The sequence below is a fragment of the Schistocerca nitens genome, chromosome 2 (genome assembly GCF_023898315.1).
Source record: "Schistocerca nitens isolate TAMUIC-IGC-003100 chromosome 2, iqSchNite1.1, whole genome shotgun sequence".
NCBI classification, from domain to species: Eukaryota; Metazoa; Arthropoda; class Insecta; order Orthoptera; family Acrididae; genus Schistocerca; species Schistocerca nitens.
The window spans coordinates 716,520,737-716,542,002 of NC_064615.1; the positions used below are offsets into that span (position 1 = coordinate 716,520,737).

General features: G+C 42.8%; 1 protein-coding gene across 3 annotated transcripts in view; it reads left to right on the forward strand.

Moving 5' to 3' along the window:
• LOC126236888 (intraflagellar transport protein 80 homolog) overlaps positions 1-21,266 on the forward strand; it is a 448,716-nt gene that overhangs the window by 119,080 nt on the left and 308,370 nt on the right. For all 3 annotated transcript variants that reach the window (XR_007545000.1, XM_049946524.1, XM_049946525.1), the window contains exon 6: positions 20,417-20,554. Coding sequence is in view for 2 of the 3 variants with exons in the window: in XM_049946524.1 (XP_049802481.1) it covers positions 20,417-20,554 (138 nt within the window). In the remaining variant the exon portion in view is untranslated. The remainder of the gene's footprint in view (positions 1-20,416; positions 20,555-21,266) is intronic.

A 21,266-nucleotide genomic window follows, 5' to 3' on the forward strand; every position in this document is an offset into this window, starting at 1 on the left:
GGGGCATTGCAAGATGCAGACCACAGGCCGACAGGTTGTGTCATCCAGGATCTGCTGTCCAGAAGCTGTGGTGTCGCAGGTGACAAAAATCAGGCACTGAAGATGTAGCAAATACTTCTGCTGAAACAGAAGTAGTGAATCCACAGGAAGATGCCAACAGTTTGACAATGCCAACAGGCCATTGGATGGTTTAGGTGGGATGGCCAATAGGTCAGTGGGGCAATGGCAGCCGATGGGAGGGAAGGCATAAAAAGGGACAGAGATATTCCCCGAGGCAGACATGGGGCCTGGGTTGGTGTGATTGCCCTGTGTGCCGAGGTGATGGGGATAGGCCGGGAAGTGAGAAGCACCTTGGATGACGATACAGAAAACGATAAATCTGGATGAACGTGAATTGCTCCCAGAGGGCGGACAGTGGGTCTGTGTGGTGATAACACTGTTGACTTCAAATTCATGTACAAGGGAAGACTAGTAGCATTTCCTGGGGAAATGGAAATGACAGCATGGAATGAATGGCATACGTAAGAGCCTGCAGAGAGGAAGGACCAGTTATAAGTCCTGAAGGGTTCTGTAAGATGTAATGGAAAGTGGAAAAGTGAGGTGTGCACAGGAACATGAGACTAGAAAGGACCAATAGGGAGTCCTGAGGTGATACGAAAGATGACACGGAAACAGGTCAATGTATACCAAGGGAATGAAAGGAGGAAGAAGAAATGAGCTCATTGTCACATACACCCAGAAGAGAATATTGCACCAGCTTCATGAGGACAGGCCAATCATGACTGAAATAGCTCAGCAATGGCTCAGAAAAGGCACGAAGCAGTGGGAACAGCATCAGGAAGGACAATGGCCAGGGGGGCCCATGGTGGCAGAAGAGTCTTCTGTTGTTTGCTGAAGATGCCAGAGAATGGGTGGGAGAGAGGAGAAGCAAAACACTGGAGGGAGTGATGGAACCAACACAGTATTTCATGGGACCCAGACTTGATACCCAGACTTGATGAGGGCACAAAGCGCTGTGCCACCCTCATGAGGAAGGCTGATGACAGCTGTATCTGTGTGGTGAAGGCATGAACTGTCACAGGCATTGTCAGACTTGGCTGGAGGAGAGTAAACTCCTGGCATGGCAGGGTGGCAGCTCAGTCCAGTTGCTGTGACACCAGATGATTACACTGGGAATGCTGACCTTATCCTCAGTGCCAACTTTTGTGTCCTGCTGTGGTAGGCACAGACGCAATAATTGTTGATTCCTGGGTAGTGCATAAGTAAAACTTTATTGGCACAACACACTTAAGAGCAAGGTTCGACATAATGTAGATTCTGGTAGATATAAACATGACAGAGTCAGAGTCCATTGTGATGTAAGTCATGATAGCCAGTACTAGGCACAGTTTCACAGTCTAAGTTCCACAGAAGAATACCTATCCAGGGACAATGAGTTTGAGGAAGGCCAACATCAGAAGAAGTGAAGGCTCTTAGGATGGTGGTTGGTGGCTCAGTGTTGCTGCTGTTGTGTATCTTCCATGGTGGCTGGAGCAGCACCGCGGTGTGCTGTAGATCCAGAGGGTGGACTTGGCTGGACAGAGCTGGTAAGCTCGAAGATATGGAGCCTTCTGGCTGTGAGTGGCATGAGGTGCCCACTAGCAGGTGAGCAGGCAGAAGGAAATCAGTGCAGTGCTCAATGAGCACGTGAGTTGTGGATGCAATATAGTACCTGCAATTGCAGCACCTCTGTCGTCGATGAGCACGCTGCTAGTCGCGAGGCTGGTGCCTCTGGTGATGCCTGCTGGAGACGGGCTTGTCAACAGCCATGCTTATGTCATCATCTGTAATGTTGCCACGCATGTGGTGTGTGCATGGAGCAGTGTTCGAATTGCCCAGCACATGTCCCGCCTCTGCCGGAAGATGCCTGTGATACTGGCACAAGACCACCTACTGGTTGCTGGTGGTGCTATGTGGTAGCTGTAGTGGTAAGCCAATAGCTGAGATATAATGTCAGGAATTGTGGACTGTAATAATCATCTAACTTACGATTCTGTTTTTTCACAACTTCATGAAATAGGTGGGTTATGAAAGAAGATATTGATGTTGAAGCAGGAAAGAAGATGAAAATAGTGGATGGATAAATGCCTCAGCAGAACTGAAAATTGCTAAGATTGAGATCAGTGAGGTTGTCAGGAAAACTAATATATTCTAAGGAGCGTTCCCTTGTGTGGAATTAAAAAAAAGCTTGTGTTAGGGGAAAGAATAGAGGTAGTATGGGGTGTGAAGAAGCCATTACAATAAAGCACTTAATGTTGAGAAGCATGCTCCACAACTGAATGTTCTAGTTAGTCATGAATCACAATGTTCCAGAGGCAATTAATTTTAATAGATGATATTTCTGTGGTCATACTCAATTAGATCACTCCTATAATTTCAGTGAAGTTGGTAGATAGTGAGGCTGCTTTCACAGATGGCCAGGCCTCTCATGGAAGAAGAGTGATAGTGTGAGTGTTGGAGAAAAAGGGGTGGTAGTCAGCTGTATGAGGGACATCTCAGATACGGGTCTTCCACAATTATATGACCCTTTGCATAGAGATAGGACTCATCAAGATTGCCCATTATCAAGTTTTCACAGAATGGTGCCATTTGAGTAACTATATCAGTGAGTTGGATTTGTCTGTAAATTATACCTCCAAAAGCAATGTAGTTATGGATGTAGGTAGACTTAGGTTCAGTTATCAAGGAGGAGGTTCTAGGTTGGCAGGCCTGTAATGATAAGCAGGGTGCCTGGTGGTAAAGAAAGAGGAAATATGGAAAATTTGGATATATAATGTTAGACTTTCAGCAATAGGTTGGAGGTATTGGTGCACAAGGGCAAAGACCCTTTCATTGTGGCCACAGTAGTCAGACACAACAAGGCATCTAAGATAGTTGGACTTGTGAGCCTTTTAAGCTTATAGAAAAGGAGTTCAGGGAATACTGGAGGGAGGCAGATTCTGGAGAGAAGCTCAGGGAAGGGCCTAGGGATTTGAGAAGGATTCATATGTTGTGCTTGACTACTCAGATGGTGTTGCAAGAGAGGGGATTGTAAGTGAATGTGTGCAATAGTTGAGAGAGACCCTTCACTAAGAATTCACTGTGGTTTATAGGAATTATTGTCCTCAGGGAATACAATCTGATTAGGATCAATTTTGAGGTTTTGAGAGGCCGTTCAGTTTGCAGCTCTGAGAATCATATTGCTGGGAAGATAGGGAAGGAAGGAAACGAGATAAGGTTGGTGTTCTGTCAAATTAACAGAATCTACTCAACAAAACCAACAGCAAGCCAGAAACAATGCTAAGTGGAATTGAGGAGCATTTTTCCAAAACTTGATGTATGCAAAAAATTTAAAAATTGATTTAAGTGTGGTAATGGCATAATTTTGACCTTTTGCATCAATCCCTGAATCAAGATTTAGCAAAAGTCGACTACTGCTGTGATTATGATCACTCCAAATTACAATGTTTTAGCAAAACATGAAATATGCATTCTTACAGTTATAGCAAAATTTGAGGAGGAGGAGATTAGTGTTTAACGTCCCGTCGACAACGAGGTCATTAGAGACGGAGCGCAAGCTTGGGTGAGGGAAGGATGGGGAAGGAAATCAGCCGTGCCCTTTCAAAGGAACCATCCCGGCATTTGCCTGAAGCGATTTAGGGAAATCACGGAAAACCTAAATCAGGATGGCCGGAGACGGGATTGAACCGTCGTCCTCCCGAATGCGAGTCCAGTGTGCTAACCACTGCGCCACCTCGCTCGGTAGCAAAATTTGACAAATGCAGTATTCTTGGCTCTCTTTCCACATAGCAGTTAACAATAATAGAGTATACTGTGTGCTTTAAGTGATGTTATTCATTGTTGCAACAGTATTACTGGCGGTAATAGTGTTGAAACCAGTTGTATGTATACAAAGAAGTATTGTAAGTGGAAGCAGAATGGATGATGATTCTTGTGTTTCTGAAAACAGCATACAGTTCAAAGAATTTTCTGATGGGAGAAAATCTCTATTCAAGAAGATCTTACATCAGCCTGAAACAGAAAGGATAAAGAGTAAAAAGGAACCTATCATTAAACGCAATCATGGACTCGGGATTTCACCTTCAATAGCTAAAGGAATGAAAGAATGCAAAGCTGCTGAACTCTGCTATGGAGATATTTCTCACTTTCGTCATCACATGACATCATTAAATAAAGTGGATCAAGATAAGTTTCTGTTAAAATTTCATAATATTTCTTCACCTCAGTATGGCGTAGTGGACACCCTTATTGCAAAAAGGAAGAAAACAGTGACAGTGAAGTATACCATTAGAAAAAGGAATGGTGAAGTAGTTGCTGTCTGTGCTGCCAGTTCCCAAGGAGTGTCTGGCACATCCAAGGATAGGTTATTCTTTCTAGCAAGCAGGTTGCATGAAGGAGGAATGTTGCCAAAAGAGAGGAGAGAAGGAGACAGAACAGGAAAGGATTATGAGGAGGTAACTATTGCCATTAAAACTATATGGAAGATTATAAATACAGGGAGAAACACCATGGAAGGGGGAAGTCTATGAGGGGCTATTTGCCTTCAGATCTTACAGTAAATAAAATATTCAAGAGATTCTGTGAGGAAAGAAAAAAAATTAGGACTGAAACAATACTTCTTAGCACAATACAAGCATATATTTTACAAACATTTCAATCTATCATTCAGGACACCTCATGCTGATACCTGTTTCACTTGTAAAGTTGGTTCAATTGAAATAAAAGCAGAAACGTGTACAGAAGAAGAATGAACTACGAACTAGACAAAGATTACAAAAAAAATTGTGCAAAGCTACTTTATGATATAATGGAGGAAGATAATCTTACTGTCATTGAGATTTGCTTTGACATGCAGAAAAACCAGCCTATTCCTAAACTATCAGTCAGTGAGGTTTTCTAGGCTAGACAAGTATGGTTATGCAATCTGTGCATCATGATCCATACTAAGGGGCAAAAAAGGGAAAGCATTGTTTTCTATATCTGGTTGGAGACAGAACCTTGAAGAGAATGAAATCAGGTTCCTTAGGCTTTATTGGACTTTCGACTTATATAAAAAACAACTACATGATGGCACCAGTACTATACATCTCTTTCAGATTTGTGCAGCAGCCATAATAAAAACATGTATGATGGCAATACTTACAGTGTTCTTGGAAAAAAGAAAACAAAATTCAATAATATTCATCTCCTCTGTTCATGGCCATAGCTACATGACTCCAGACTGACTGACTGGTAGAATTGAGAAGTCTTACAGAAAAGAAAGTAACATGTCTTCTAAAGAATATAAATAAGAGCATGGTACTCTCAGATTTTGAAACACAGAATGGATTGTAAAAAATCTAAGATATAATGCACAGAAAGTATTACAATCCAAGGTACCATTCAAAATGAACAGCTAGTGTGTCATCTCAAACCAGAAAGCTAAAAAAATTGTTAATTTGTCAATTAGTTAGACACATTCTGGAGATTCAGTACAAGTTGACATCTTGAGATGAAAGAAATCATGCCATCCAACAGTACTAACATCCCCCCTTTTACCTAAACAAAATATGGTAATGAAAGAAAATAAGAAAGATGGGTCTGCCTTGCTAAAGTATTTTTTAAGTCCTGATGATGCAAAGGAGTTTTGCAAAGATGTCCTAGACGAATAATGTATAGATGTAAAAGGGAAAACTTGACAGAACTATTTGATTGTATGGGATTCTGGATACAGATCATAATATATGTAATAAACAGTTCCCAAGTTTTCTATATACACATATATTTTACCATAAAGACTGATACACATGAACAGTGCATGAAGTACAAAGGCAGACTGAATTAAACATGGCAGCTGGTCAGAGCAATTAATATTCCAAAGATTGTAATTTGTGCAGTCGATGTGACCTATCGACACCAGCCCCCCCCCTCCCCTCCCCCCTTGCACCGTACAGAGTACGGCCTATGCGAGACCTGAGGGGCGTTTGTGTGGTGCCAGCATTGGCGTGAGTGGTGCGAGGCGGCAGGCACACAACTGGAATCTCCATCTCCGTCGGGTCGGCGTGCGAAGGTGCGGAGGGCAGCTGCTGGTCCAACTCATAATCCAAAAACTAGTGGGGGGGGGGGGGGGGAATGATGTGTCGGCCAACTCGGGAGTAGCGGTATGGGAGAGGAGGCTGCGTGTGAGTGTGCCTTCCCCAAATGCAGACTGAGTTATCCAAAGAAATGAAAGCTCAAACACATGATGGGTCACACTCTTGTGGGAGGGACAAGCTGTGCACCATCTTGACGTTGAGTTCCACGGTGAGGGTCGGGTCTGTGCTGTTGGTGAGCAGTACAAGCACACTATTATCTAACACCATAATCGACACATCGTCGACGGGGTTAGGTGGTATGTTGCAGCGCAAAACGAAGGACGGGACGTCCGCGTCTCTAGTACCTGAAATGTCTTCAAAACCTGTGAATGGGGATGAAGATGACATGCCTGAGGAACCTGCAAACTGCAGTGGTGAATCGTTGGATGGAGAAAACCCAACAATAGGTTGAACAGACTCGTTAGCAGGTTCGTCAAAAGAACATGTGCTCGGGCACTCCGACTGGGACGGCAGAGGGGTGTTGAAGTCTATGAAGGCAGGCTTGAGCCTGTGCAGAGAAACGGTTTGCAGGCAATCTTTTATCATAATGTTGAACGTTGTGTCGCCCCTCCGGAGTACTTTGAAGGGGCCGATAAGGGTGTTGTAAGTGTTGTCTGACAGAGTCGTCCCTGAGCATGTTGTGTGAGTGCGGTTGGCATGTAAGTGTCAGGTGGGGAATGGCTGACAGGTGGGTGTAGCCGAGTGTTTCTAAAGTGTGCACGCATCCTTCCGATAAAGTCTGGGAAGGAGGGGGAATCTGCGGGATCTTCGGGGGGGGAATTAGTTCCCCAGGTAAATCCGGGTTTTCGCCGAAAACGAATGTGTAAATTGTCCCATGTAAATCTGGTTTAAATGTAGAATGCAGGTTCAGCAACACCCAAGGAAGTGCCTCGGACCACAGACAGTCGTGGCACCTGAGTGCAGTTTTAAGGGTGCTGTGACATTGTTCCACCAACCCGTTGCTTTGTGGGTGGTAGGCTGTTGTATGGATCTTTTTAATACCGCAAAGATTACAGAGAATCATAAAAAGTGCAGATTCAAACTGTCGACCCTGGTCGGTTGTGATGGTGGCCGGACAGCCAAACGTGGTGATCAAAGAAGAAACGAATCCTTTGGCCACAGCTTCTGCTGTGATGTTGGGTAAGGGGACGGCTTCCACCCACAAGACATTCGGTCTGTTGTGGACAGAATATACCTGTGGCCCTCTGATAGAGGCAGGGGACTGATAAGGTCGATATGTACATGATGGAAACATCCCTTAGGGATGTCAAACTTGCCAAGTGGTGGAGAGGTGTGACGTCCTATTTTGTTTCGTTGACAGGAAATGCAGCTGTGTGCCCATGTTTGACAGTTCCGTTTCACATATTCCACAAAAAAACCTCGGTGACGAGGTGAGTGGTGGCTCAGACACCGGGGTGGGCGAGATTATGCAAGGCGTCGAAAAGCTGTTGGCACAGCGTGGGTGGAGCAAAGGCCGCAGAATGCCCGTAGAAGAGTTGCACCACACTTCGTCTGAAATGCCAGGGAACTTAGCCTTGGTAAACACAAGCAAAGACTGTGGGCCCGTGAGCAGAACCTGAGTGTCCTCGTCCAAAGCCTGTAGAGCGGCGAGGCTGTATAAATCAATGGTCCTTGAAATGCCATTGATCCGTGAGAGGAAATCAGCGTGGATGTTCTCCGTGCCTTTGATGTTGTGTATGCCTGTAGTAAATTGAGAGACCAGTTTGAAGTGGCGGAAACTTCGGGGGGGAGGATCCTCTGGCGGGTTGCAGATGGCATCTGCCAGTGGTTTATGATCAGTAAGAATGAATAAAGGACAGCCCTCGATGTCAGTGCAGAAATGTTTGACGGCCTCGCACACTGCCAGAAGCTCTCTATCAAAAGCAGAATATTTCTTCTGTGCTGTAGACAGTTTTTTGGAGAAGAAATGAAGTGGTGAAACTGTGTCGCCTTTGCTCTGTTGTAATACTGCCCCAACCGCAATGTTGCTGGCATTCATAGTGATGAACAAGTTGACAGATGGATCAGGGTGGGCGAGTACGACTGCGTGAGCTAAAGGTGTTTCAAGAGCCCTGAAAGCCTCTAGCATGGGTTCAGTCCAATGGACTGGTTTAATGCCCAAAGTTTGTTTGCCAGAGAGTGAGTCCGTCAGCGGGGCCTGCATGGCGGAAGGAGAAGGTAGATGATGGCGGTAGTAATTTATAGTACCTAGGAAACGTCTGAGATCTTTGTATGTAGCTGGCAGTGGCAATGACATGAAAGCCTGCATGCGGGATTTGGTAGACTGTATACCATCTGCGGAGACAGTGTAACCCAGAAATGTCACAGAAGGCTGACTCAATTGGAATTTTTCTTTGTTGACCTCGACACCATTGGATGCTAAAATCTGGAGGACCTGTGATAAATGATCTTCATGGTCTTCAGTCAATTTGCTGAAAATGAGTATATCATTCAGGTATGCAAAGCAGAACTTGAATTGTCGTAAGACTGAGTCAATGAAATGTTGCCACATTTGTGCCACATTCTTTAAACCGAATGGCATGAAGTTGTACTGGAACAAACTGAGCAGTGTGATGATCGCAGTCTTTGGAATGTCTTCCGGCGCTACGGGAATCTGTTGATAAGCATGTTTGCAGTCAATCACACTGGAGATTGTGGTGCCTGATAACATATGAGTGAAATCGTTTATGTTTGGAACAGGGTAATTGTCCATGACAGTGCGAGCATTTAAATGTCTGTAATCACCACACATTCGAAAAGAACTGTTGTGTTTGGTGACAAGGTGAATTGGTGAAGACCAATTGCTGTCCGATGGCTGTAGAATGCCTGCCTCCAGAAGTTCGTTAATTTGCTGCTGGGCCGCACACAACTTAATGGGGCTAAGGCATCTAACCTTGTGTCTAATAGGAAGGCCAGCAGTGGTAATTATCTTGTGTATCATTCTGTCAGTGACGGAAGAGATTGAGAACTGCACACGAGGCTGAGTAACATTCTGACGTGATGTTTTGGGATGAGTGGAGCGCGATGAGTCGTAGCCGTTAGCGCGAGTGGGAAAAGGCAGCACGAAAGTCACATGCCTATTACGCAAGTGCGGCAAGCGCTTGTTTGTTGAGGTTGGCTGTGTGTGCAGCACGAAGTGAAGTGGGGTGCGCAGCGACTGTCTGTTGTTAACTTTGCCTTGGGTAACCGGCACAGGCAAGAGAGGTGCTGGCATCGCGTGAAGGAAAGCAATGGCCACCAAGTTACTTGGCTGGTGTGTGGGAGAGGGGGAATGTTTATCAACAAGAGGGGTGGCTGCGTGCATAGTGGGCGTGGTCGTGCTGCACGAGTGACCATTATTAGAGACTCTTTGAAACACGAGGCACTGCGCGTAGTTGGCACTTGGGTGGTGCAGCGGTCACTGAGCCCGAATTGTCACACACAATGAATGTTTTTGAACTAACCTGATGAGTGTTCGAACTGATGCTTGGTGGTGAACTTCAATCAGGTGATGGAACTGTGGATTGCAGTTTCAACACTGAGGTGCAGGCCGCAGCGAGCTCGCTGTGAGTGTGAGCAATGCATTGTTTCAGTTCGTCATTCTCCGGGCAGAGGTGCACAACTGAGTCATATTCTGAAAGCAGGTTAGTGATGAAGGTCACAATCTTGCCCGCGAAGGCGGAACACTCGCGAACTAAATGCCATGTTGCGGAAGAAACGGAATGAGGAGTATGGGTGCCGGAGCACGGTATCTGAGCATTAGACGCGTGGTGTAACACTGAACACTGGACTACGATCAGGGAGAGCTTGTAATGGGACAAAAAGTCCATACCGAGAATTGGTTCAGCGATGTAGAAGGTCCATGGGAAATGCAGAGAAGGGGATAGGTGCACCAACACTTTCACAGAACTGACAGCTTGTAACGTTGATGTGTTGACAGCTCATAGGAGAGACTTCATCGGTGATAAGTCAGTAGGAGCCAACAATCAAGGTATGATAGACACGTTAATGCCAGTGTCAATTAGATAGACAAACTGCGATGAAATGTCTGTCACTTATAAACGACCGCTTGGCCGAGGGGATGAGTGGATGGAGTGCAATGTTAGGGGACGCCTGTGAAGTTCCCCGCAGTACTCGGTATCACTTAGTTCCTGCAGTTGGTGTTTGGGTGTTGGCAAGGTAACCTGCACTCCTCGGCCTCAGCCCCAAAAATCTTGTGGTACCAACAGTATGGATGAGCCGGATGCTGGATGTGGCGGTGACATTGACTGTGATAGCGGGGGAAGCTTGTCCTCATTGATCTGTTCTGGGACATAAACCGAGATGTATGGAGAGAGGAGAGAACAAATGAGTGGCATAGAAGGTGTGGAAGCAGAATGGGCCCTACCCCTGCCTGCAGATGGCTGGTAAACAGGAGGTGTAGTGTCCCACAGCAATGGGGGATGAGCTGGATGTTTCTGGCACAGGATCGCATACAGCTGATGTGTGATGTGTAGTTGAGAACTGATAGACTTGAAAGAGTGCAGCAGTAGGTGTGTCTGTAGGTCGGCAGGTAACTTGGCAGACCATACCACCCACAGAGTGACGTCTGGCATCGTGTGTTTACTCACGAGTAACCCGAGGCAGCGCCAAAGTTGTGACGTAGTGCGAGTCCCCAGGTCCTCCTCGTACCGAATCTTGATTATCAGTTCCTCTGGCGAGCAGGCAAGTCGGTCCAATATCGTTTTCATGGCAAACTCGTACTTTGGTGGCGGTGGAGGTGAAAGTAGATGATCACAAATTAAATCCGAGTGGTCGTGAAGGTGTGTGACCAAACATAGGAACTTGTAGTTGTCATCAGTCACTTGATGCAGCTTGAAGAGGTGCTCCACCAGTGCGAACCATGAAACTGGATTGTCCACATATAGGGGAGGTAGCTTGGGTAGGTGGCCTGGAGGTGGAGACGAAGGTGGCTTTGGCATGTCTTGGAAGGCATGTGGTCCTGGTGCACAAGAGTTCTTGCTGGCATCCAGCATCACCGGAGCAGAAATGTTAGTAGCACACACTTTCAGAACGATGACTGGTTGTAATGTCTCTGAAGATGCCCAAAAACACGACACAGAAGGCACGGTCGGTACCGTGGGAGCGAATGGCGAGTGGCGCGTAATGAGGGCCCGTAAACTGGACTGGAAATTGCAGGAATAACACTGACATTGTCCAACTCAGAAATGATGCGGAAGGCCAGTGCTGCATAGCAGACGGTACTGCAGAAGGAGCAAGTAGTTGTATGGTTGGAATCATGGCCCCCTGTGTGTGAGGGGGGCTGTGGGGGGCGGGGTGGCCTGGAACTTAAAGTGGCAACAACGAAAGTTTTCCGTGCACACTGGCCATGCACCCTTGACGGTAGTACCATAAAACGCTGGTAAAACCTATTGGCGGTCGCACTGTCGTAGTACAACATTGCTGGGTGAAGAGGCTATGTTGGGTGCACTCGTACCCACGTGGTCGCGAAACAGGGCCACTGATCCGATGGTTTTTTCTGGAAAACTGGATGCATAAAAATGTCTGTTACTGATTTGTCAGGAAGGCAAGGCCGGCATAGCTTGGTAATAGTTGACTGTGTGAGCATTTTACACAAATTGTGGCGTTGTACACGGCACTACTGTAACCGATGTCATGGTGTGTAGAGGATCAAAGCACGTGTGCGAATTTCGGTCCCTTTGAACTTCGTACGAGTGATCGATCGTCACACTATTTAGTAGATTCTCCACTTCACTTTTCACTTGTTGTTGTGCGTAATCCGATGAAACAAAGCCTGAGTCCATTGTTTGAGGTAATTGCATAACACTCGGTCACTGTGGAGTTGCTAAAGTAGAGGTTATCCTCATCGAAGATCATAGATCATTGTCCATTAGCTGTGAAATAACCGATGGCGGAGGGTTGTGTTGGCCTGGTCATTAAGAGCTGGGCCTCGAAATCTTCATAAAGAATGTTCGGTGATGTAGCCATGGCATCAGACGTGAAACCTGTTGATTCTATAGGACCGACGCGGAAGTTGCGGAAGACATAGAACTTTTTGTCCGGGGTCACCAATATGGGATTCTGGATACCGATTGTAATATACATAATAAACAGTTCCCAAGTTTTCTATATACACATATATTTTACCATAAAGACTGATACACATGAACACTGCATGAAGTACAAAGGCAGACTGAATTAGACATGGCAGCTGGTCAGAGCAGTTAATATTCCAAAGATTGTTATTTGTGTGGTCGATGTGACCTATCGACACCACAATTGTAGCACACAATACTTCTTGTGTTATTCATTTCATACTTCATGTAGGATTTATATAAGCTAACAGCTGTGTTAAAATTATCATCATCGTTATTATTGTATTATGCCACTATATTTCTATTCTTTGTATTCTGAATAAAGTCAAAAACTGTAAATTTAAAAGAATCAAACAATGGAAAATCCAGGATGGAATGTGTAACAATATTATGAAAAGGAAAGTTGCCACTCACAATATAGCAGAGATGCTGAGTCTCAGGTGTGTGTGTGTGTGTGTGTGTGTGTGTGTGTGTGTGCACATGTCATCTATTTTTGACGAGGGCCTTGCTGGCTGAAATCTTATTTGTGACAGCCTTTTTGCTGTGCCAATCTGCGATTCAGCATCTCTGCTATATGGTGAGTGGCAACTTTTCTTTTCATAATACATTTAAAAGAATGGTACATACAATAATATGTGCAAAAACATGCATTTTATAACAATACAGGCATATAATAAACACTACAGCACATAAATAAATTAGTTGTGGGAAAAATACACAGTATTAAAGAAGGCAATATCACTGATACCACCAATAATTATAAGAATTTATCGACTTTTGAGAAAACTGGACAAAACACATCCTAATATACTGTTAAAAAAAACTAAATTTTAATACATTTCATTACAACGCTTTACTAATGTAAGTGAGATCTGGTACTCGTATAAAAATTCAAATGCTCAGACATACCTATCTAAGTGAAAACAGAAAAACTCATTTTTACAAAGAATCATATGTGTTGCTGTGTTGCATTTATTGAGTTTTGAAAAAATGCTCCTTAATTTGTAAGCACAACCAAAGCACAACTTCAGATACAACCCTCACTGAAAGAATGTAATACTAACAGCAATGTTCAGAATAGGCTGTAGGGTTGCCATAAGGAAATTTAACACAAACTAGCATGCAACTAAAATTCCATTGTTGTCAGAGCAAAACAGAAATATGCCATGAGTTCATTGAATAGAGATGTGGCATACACTTAACACTGCGAGCAGAGTTCACAGGCCGGTCTTCCCATTTTAACAGTGCCCAGTCATGAGAGTGCCCTGGGACAGCAGTTATGTTGGAGTCTCTACCTCTGTGAGGGCATCACACTGGTGAAGGTGCAGTCACAGGAACTATCATAATGATGCATCAATTATGCCTCCCCATTCTTCCTTCCTTAGGGCTGAAGTGATGAGAGCAGCATCATTCATACGGTGATAGCCCCAGTGATGAGGTGTTATGATGCCATTACATCATTGGCAGAGCTGCAGTGGAAGTTTATGGCATGACAGACCTCTGGTCAACCATGTGCTGCAAGTCTGTGGTGCATGGAGCACAACATTTGTATGTAGTCTGCCTGCATTTTTGTAGGTGTTGTCATTCTCATTATGCAATTCAGCCATGAGGTGCCTATTTTCAGGAACATGTGCATAGAGGATGAATTAACCACCCTGTGATGGAGCCATCATGGGGAACAGCCCACATAAGCCAGTGGCAGTATCAGTACTGACTGAATCCTTTGTCACAAACACCTAAAAATATTGAAGGCAGCAAGTTTGATGATATTTTTGATATGGGAATAGTGATGAACTTATACACAATATCAGCAGTGAACTGTTCTGTGCCTGGATAGGTTGGTTGTTATAAATGACAGAATGACCTTGGGTACTTGATAGTGATGTAGATCCCAAATTCCAGTATGTAGCCGTGACTATAAGAGATGCTGTTGCTCCCTTATGGACATAAAATTGTATCTCTATTTATTGGATGCACTGTATAATGTGAGATTGTTGCAGGATATGATTTTGTTGGTGCAGCATCGTCATAACACTGTTTATTTGTATTGGTCACAATGGAGTGGTGTGCCATTGTAGCCACATGGGCCCACTTGTGACAGAATGTGAATAATGTGTTTGTGTGCTGGAAGTGGTTTTAACCATGTTGTCTGAAAAAATTGTGACAATAGTGTTGGGCGTGACAGCGTTGCCTATACTATGTGTGAACATGACACTTAGATGTTTTAGACCACATGAAAAATTTTGGTGGACAATGCTGAGGCTGTGGATTTTCAGACTGGGTGGGCTTGTGTGATAAATATGAAATTGCTGCTGCCTCAGATAAATATTTGAATTGTTTGTCTGCTGATTGCAACACTTTGAGCACCTGTAAATGTAAAATGTCTGAATGGACTCCTCTGTGAGGAATGGATTACATATAGCAGAATCCTCATAGGAACATTGACACTCAACATTAGGACACTTAAAATGGCATCTGTGGCTTAAGCCTTGTAGGCCACTAACTCTAGCGTGGTCTGACAACAATGATTTCTTGTGTAGACTGTGGAATTCTTGCCTGTGCACAGTGATATGGCTATTCTCACTATAACAGGGACAGAGTAATGAGGAAATATCTTCGAAAGACAAGACAGTCGGTTTCATAAACAGAGGTAAACAATCCGTAAGTTTTACAAGCACCCGTTGAGTGCGAGGTCATAAGTTCAATATTTAGTAATGGTCATTTGAAAGTGTTGTGTTAACAATTATGACAGGGAAAATATTAGCTGCTAATGACTCACCATGTGCATCAGGAGGGTGACACAAAATGGATGTCTGTGAGGTGCACAGATCAACCTTCTGTGGGGTGTATGTAAATTACACTTCTCCTGATGGAAACTGTCAACATTCAGGAAATGTTCAAAACAAACCATTAACGTGCACCACAGTGATCACAAAGGTTTGCACAATCAAGATTGAAGGTAAACTCCTTGGGAGTTACAGACCATGCAGTACATTCAGCAAGGTATCCAGTCTTAAAAAATGCATATAGATTCATGTTGGTCAGTAACAGGGTAAATGAGAACTGATGGAATGTGATGGCATGCAATCAAATGCAAAACAGTCTGTTATGAAACTTATCATGAAACTGGCTATCCTTTGAGGTGTAGCTGTAGATGGTGCAATGGTGTGTTTTATAGGCACGGAAAAAACAAACATTCAGAGGCTGAATTTGTCCAGTGGCTTCAGGTGGTATGAATTGCAATGTCACACACCTTTCAAGAGGGATAGTTTGCTCTAAATGAGTATGATATTATTTGCTGACCAGGAATCATGCAGAAGCAAGTTACTTTGACCAGCTATTGGCCAAAAGCAGTACCCATACCATAGCTGTAGTCCTCTTATGCCCATTTTCTCATGCTTGCATGCTATAATGTATATATTCTCCGCTGCCCTTGCAGGATCATGCACATATGAAAGATCTATAGGGCACAGAGCAACTCCAATTTCTTGCACCACAATAAAAAACTTTTCAGCAAATTTACCATCCAGATTAACAGTCAGCATGATTGTATACTAATGCATTGAGGCATTGATGTTAGTTGATTTTGATACAACTCTCTTGGTACCTCTGATTTCCAGAGTTCCTATCATATGAATTTCCTCTTCAAATCCTGATTGGTCAGAGTTGAAAACAAATTTTTTACTGAATGCTGGGGTAAGTTTGTTTATCTCATCCTCAATCTTTTGGACTGATTCCGCAGTTTGCTGTAGATCATCAAGTTGGCACTTTGTTTGAAATTGTGTTATCTTACGTCTTCCAGTTCTGTAGCAGTTTGCGACCATCCACTGCTTCCCTTTAAATCACTGTAATCTATGTCATGCACAGTTTGATGTGCACAAAGTAGTAGGCCACTATCATGCACATCCTGTAAATTGTATCGAGCATCTCTGAAATGCGCAGGCACCAGTTTTTGTAATAAGTGCACCTTATCCTATCTTGAATATTCATTGTTTCTCTTATGCACTACATGACCATATTGGTGTGGATTTCTTTTTAATCTGTTCATAACTAGTTTTTTAGTATACTGTGGATGGTCTTCCATGTACAGGGCTATTACAAATGATTGAAGCGATTTCATAAATTCACTGTAGCTCCATTCATTGACATATGGTCACGACACACTACAGATACGTAGAAAAACTCATAAAGTTTTGTTCGGCTGAAGCTGCACTTCAGGTTTCTGCCGCCAGAGCGCTCGAGAGCGCAGTGAGACAAAATGGCGACAGGAGCCGAGAAAGCGTATGTCGTGCTTTAAATGCACTCACATCAGTCAGTCATAACAGTGCAACGACACTTCAGGATGAAGTTCAACAAAGATCCACGAACTGCTAACTCCATTCGGCGATGGTATACGCAGTTTAAAGCTTCTGGATGCCTCTGTAAGGGTAAATCAACGGGTCAGCCTGCAGTGAGCGAAGAAACGGTTGAACGCGTGCGGGCAAGTTTCACGCGTAGCCCGCGGAAGTCGACGAATAAAGCAAGCGGGGGGCTAAACGTACCACAGTCGATGGTTTGGAAAATCTTACGGAAAAGGCTAAAGCAGAAACCTTACCATTTACAATTGCTACAAGCCCTGACACCCGATGACAAAGTCAAACGCTTTGAATTTTCGGTGCGGTTGCAACAGCTCATGGAAGATTTCTTAATGGTGAAGTGAACAGACACAATGTGCGAATCTGGACGGTAGAGAATCCTCACGCATTCGTGCAGCAAATTCGCAATTCACCAAAAGTTAACGTGTTTCGTGCAATCTCACGGTTTAAAGTTTACGGCCCCTTTTTCTTCTGCGAAAAAAACGTTACAGGACACGTGTATCTGGACATGCTGGAAAATTGGCTCATGCCACAACTGGAGACCGACAGCACCGACTTCATCTTTCAACAGGATGGTGCTCCACCGCACTTCCATCTTGATGTTCGGCATTTCTTAAACAGGAGATTGGAAAACTGATGGATCGGTCGTGGTGGAGATCATGATCAGCAATGCATGTCATGGCCTCCACGCTCTCCTGACTTAACCCCATGCAATTTCTCTCTGTGGGATTATGTGAAAGATTCAGTGTTTAAACCTCCTCTACCAAGAAACGTGCCAGAACTGCGAGCTCGCATCAACGATGCTTTCGAACTCATTGATGGGGACACGCTGCGCCGAGTGTGGGAGGAGCTTGATTATCGGCTTGATGTCTGCCGAATCACTAAAGGGGCACATATCGAACATTTGTGAATGCCTAAAAAAAGTTTTTGAGTTTTTGTATGTGTGTGCAAAGCATTGTGAAAATATCTCAAATAATAAAGTTATTGTAGAGCTGTGAAATCGCTTCAATCATTTGTAATAACCCTGTATGTAATTATGTTTAGTACCCTACCCACTTCTTGAATAATGATTGTCCTTTACTACATTTCATTGGAGATGGGATTGTCTGACATGGATGGTGAACTGCTAGCCTCAGCACCTGTTTCAACATCACTTTCACTGTTAAGCACATATTGTCATCTTTGTACTTCTCATGTACATTGTCTGCACAGTCAAGCATGTATGGCAACACACATACCACTGATTCATCTTGCAGAAATGCTAATATTTTGTCTGGCACTTCTTTCTCACTCTACAAAATTCCTTGCTTTCTGACAAAGTGTCAGTTTCGGCAACTGTTGTTGTAGATATAGTACAATGTTTGCTTTGTTTATTGTTGACATTGCTCTGCTTTGCTCCATCAGCACTAGCAGTGTTGTGAGTTACTTGTCGACTAAGCAGCTCAGCTCCACTCATGGCCCCGTGCTGTGCTCACCATTGGATATCTCCAGTCCCACCCTCTGTTGATTATTAGCCAATGTTGTGGTTGCATGTTAGGCAATACATTGGGTGTTGAATGCTGTAAACATCATTGGCCTTTTGTGATCTCGCACTCAGATTTGATAATAAGGACAGGTTATGCTAGGAAATGTCAGATAAATCCAAATTCTCCAATTAACTGAGTACCCAGAAGTTTCTCTGATAAGTGAACATGTTGGGTAGTCTAACAGTGTGTTTTATCCCATCTGAGCTCTGTTATCTTATGCTGTGGTTGTTTGCTCCACTGCACGGGTCACTACAGGCTGTACTGTTCCAGATATGCCATGAACAGGTATGTAAACAATGTCCTACCCAACATTCACATTGCTTTTGGAGCAGTGGGATGAAGTGCTAAGGTTGCAAGAAGATGGTATGCTTAACATTTCCCAACAGAAGGCTACCAGCAGTCAACACCTTTAGAACTGCATAGCATTATTTGAGAGAAACGAGCATATTAGCACTCAAAAAGGCCAATACTGGATTGCAAAGAAAATTGAGGACTGTAGAATCTTGATTAGTTAGTCCAATGTTTTGTGATAATGCCTTCAACCAATATCAGAGCAACAGCTCACAAACTGGACATCACTCATTGGCTTGCTTGGAATATTGCAATGGAAAAAGTTTACATTGCTACCATGCACAAGAGATCCCAACTTTGAAAGTAGAAGATTATTCAAAGCAAATGAGTAAAATTTAATTTCTGTTTTGTTTTCCACCATTGCAATGATTCACACTCTCAATAAAAATTCATTCGTGTTCTCTGCACATTAACGTAAATTAAAATATGTAGCAATTAGATGCCATTATTAATAACATTGCACCTTCCAGTACCACTAGTTGAATATTTTACTACAGTGCTGTTTGTGCAGTACAGCTTATTATCTTAAAAAATAAATGGCATTTTGATACTTATAGCATAGCTTATTTACTAACCAAGCTTTACCCAGTCAACATCATTAAAAATTCACGTCTAACATAACTTTTCATGACTAGGAATTCAACATATGCTTATCTCTGACTGTTTAACTGAAATGATTATCTTCAGATATTTTAATTAGTAATTCCATTTGTTAGATAGCAGGAATTAGCTGTGTATTGGGACTTATGCTGGTTTATGTGTATATGTTTTAGTTTACTGTGTTTATTTTTATCCATTAATTTGCCTAAGCCCTAGTTTACAGCAAAGATTGAAATTCAGTACGTCCACAGCAATCAAGGTGTGGAGATAGTAAGAAAAATTAAGAACATTAATTTTCTTATGTTTTGTAGAAACTCCTATTGGATGTTTCATTGACCTTGTACTGTCTGTCTCTTCCCATCCATGGTAGAGATAGGATGTGAATTTCTGTTAAGTTCACTAGTAGTGTGAAATATGTTAATTCTTATAGTATGAAGCCAGTGTCGCTTAGTATTTCTTTATTTCACCTGCTCCTTGTGGAGTGTGTGTCGCTGTGCATAATTTAGCTGAGACACACACTCCCAGGCAAACTCACTATTGTTCCACCTCTTATGCAGTGCCAGAAAATTTCCTTCATAATTATTATTCTTAAAATTATTAATTAATCAGTAGAGCTGGGCCACTTCAGTTAAATGCATACACTTCCTCATAATTGCCATACATTGTCTTTCATTTAATTTCCATAGCTCCACAATGGTGCATTTCTGACATATGTCTGTCTCGATTTGACATCCCCTGCTGTGCTCTAACCTTATTATCAGTCTTTTTTTCTCTGCCTTCTAGAACCACACATTATCAGTGTTTCCAGCTGAGTGGAGTTGCCCTCCTTCTGCAGAGAAGACCCTTATTTGCTCCTCTTCAGTGATTGAAGGCTGTGTAACAGTGACTGGCTAACACTTGTGCCACTATATGTTACATTGCCTGGGACGTAATAATGTAGGTACCAGCTATTCCATCTGATAATTCCAAGCCTTTCTCAACATTTTATACTGAGCACTTACTGAGACCCATCTGTGCAGTTCCTGCATCTCAGATACAGGATATGTTTTTAATTAAATTCATGGTAATGAGTATATGTGGAGTCTTCCACGAAGCTTCAGGGTTGCAGCCTGATGATCACGATGTCTTGCCACGATATTTCAGCTAGCAACCTAGCAGTCTTCCTCAGTTGACTTTTCCACAGCAAATTGCTGCTGTGTGACACTAAATTTACACCTCATGGAATACTCATTATGCTAGGAACTTCAAGATTCACATATGTGGAGTAGTTTAAGGCATTTGTTGCTGTGTTTTTTGCAATATTTGATATCTATTGCAATTAAGTCATTATAGTGTTTTATTGGAAAACATTATTGCAGGTGTGGGACACATATGGAAGACAGCTGTACTGCAGTTCAGTTCATGACTATCCTATTACATCTGTTTCGTGGACACCTGAAGGAGACTTATTTGCTGTTGGTTCTTTCAATACACTGAGACTGTGTGACAAATGTGGAGTAAGTCTATTGAAAGTAGTAAATAAGATTAAAAACTATTAAGTTAATTATCTGTAATTATCATACAACAGTATCTTATTATAGAATTCTATGATCAGAAATACAAGGCTGTTGTGTGTATTTCTTTGTTGAGTAAAAGGATTTTTGAACTGTTAACAAATTGTTCGTGTATACGTGTGGATGTGAAAAATCAGCACAAAAGTGTTCGAAAACATGACAAATGCTATTGAAGTAAGTTAGCAACATGATTTGCAAAGTATACATGAACTTTTTTGAAAGATTTCTTGATGCCTTCATCTTCGAGATAATGTCAGTTGAAGGCATCAAGAAATCTTTCAAAAAATTCAGTGCAGCTGCAGACCCTATCACAGTGAAAATTATATACATGAACTGTTGAAAAAATTTCTGAAAAAATATCTGAATTATCCATGTAATTGTTTATATCATTCTACATGTAAATCTTCATTTACATCTACATATATACTCTTCAAGCCTCTGTACATTGTGTGACAGAGAATACTTTGTATCACTGCTGGACATTCTCTTTCCTATTCCATTAACAAAATGGGAAGAGGGAAAAGTAATGCCTGTATGTCCATGTACAAACTGTAATCTCCTTTATTTTGTTCTTATGATCCATACATGATATGGGAATTGAACATTCTGCACTCACATTCATATTTACATATACAGGGTGTTACAAATAGGTACG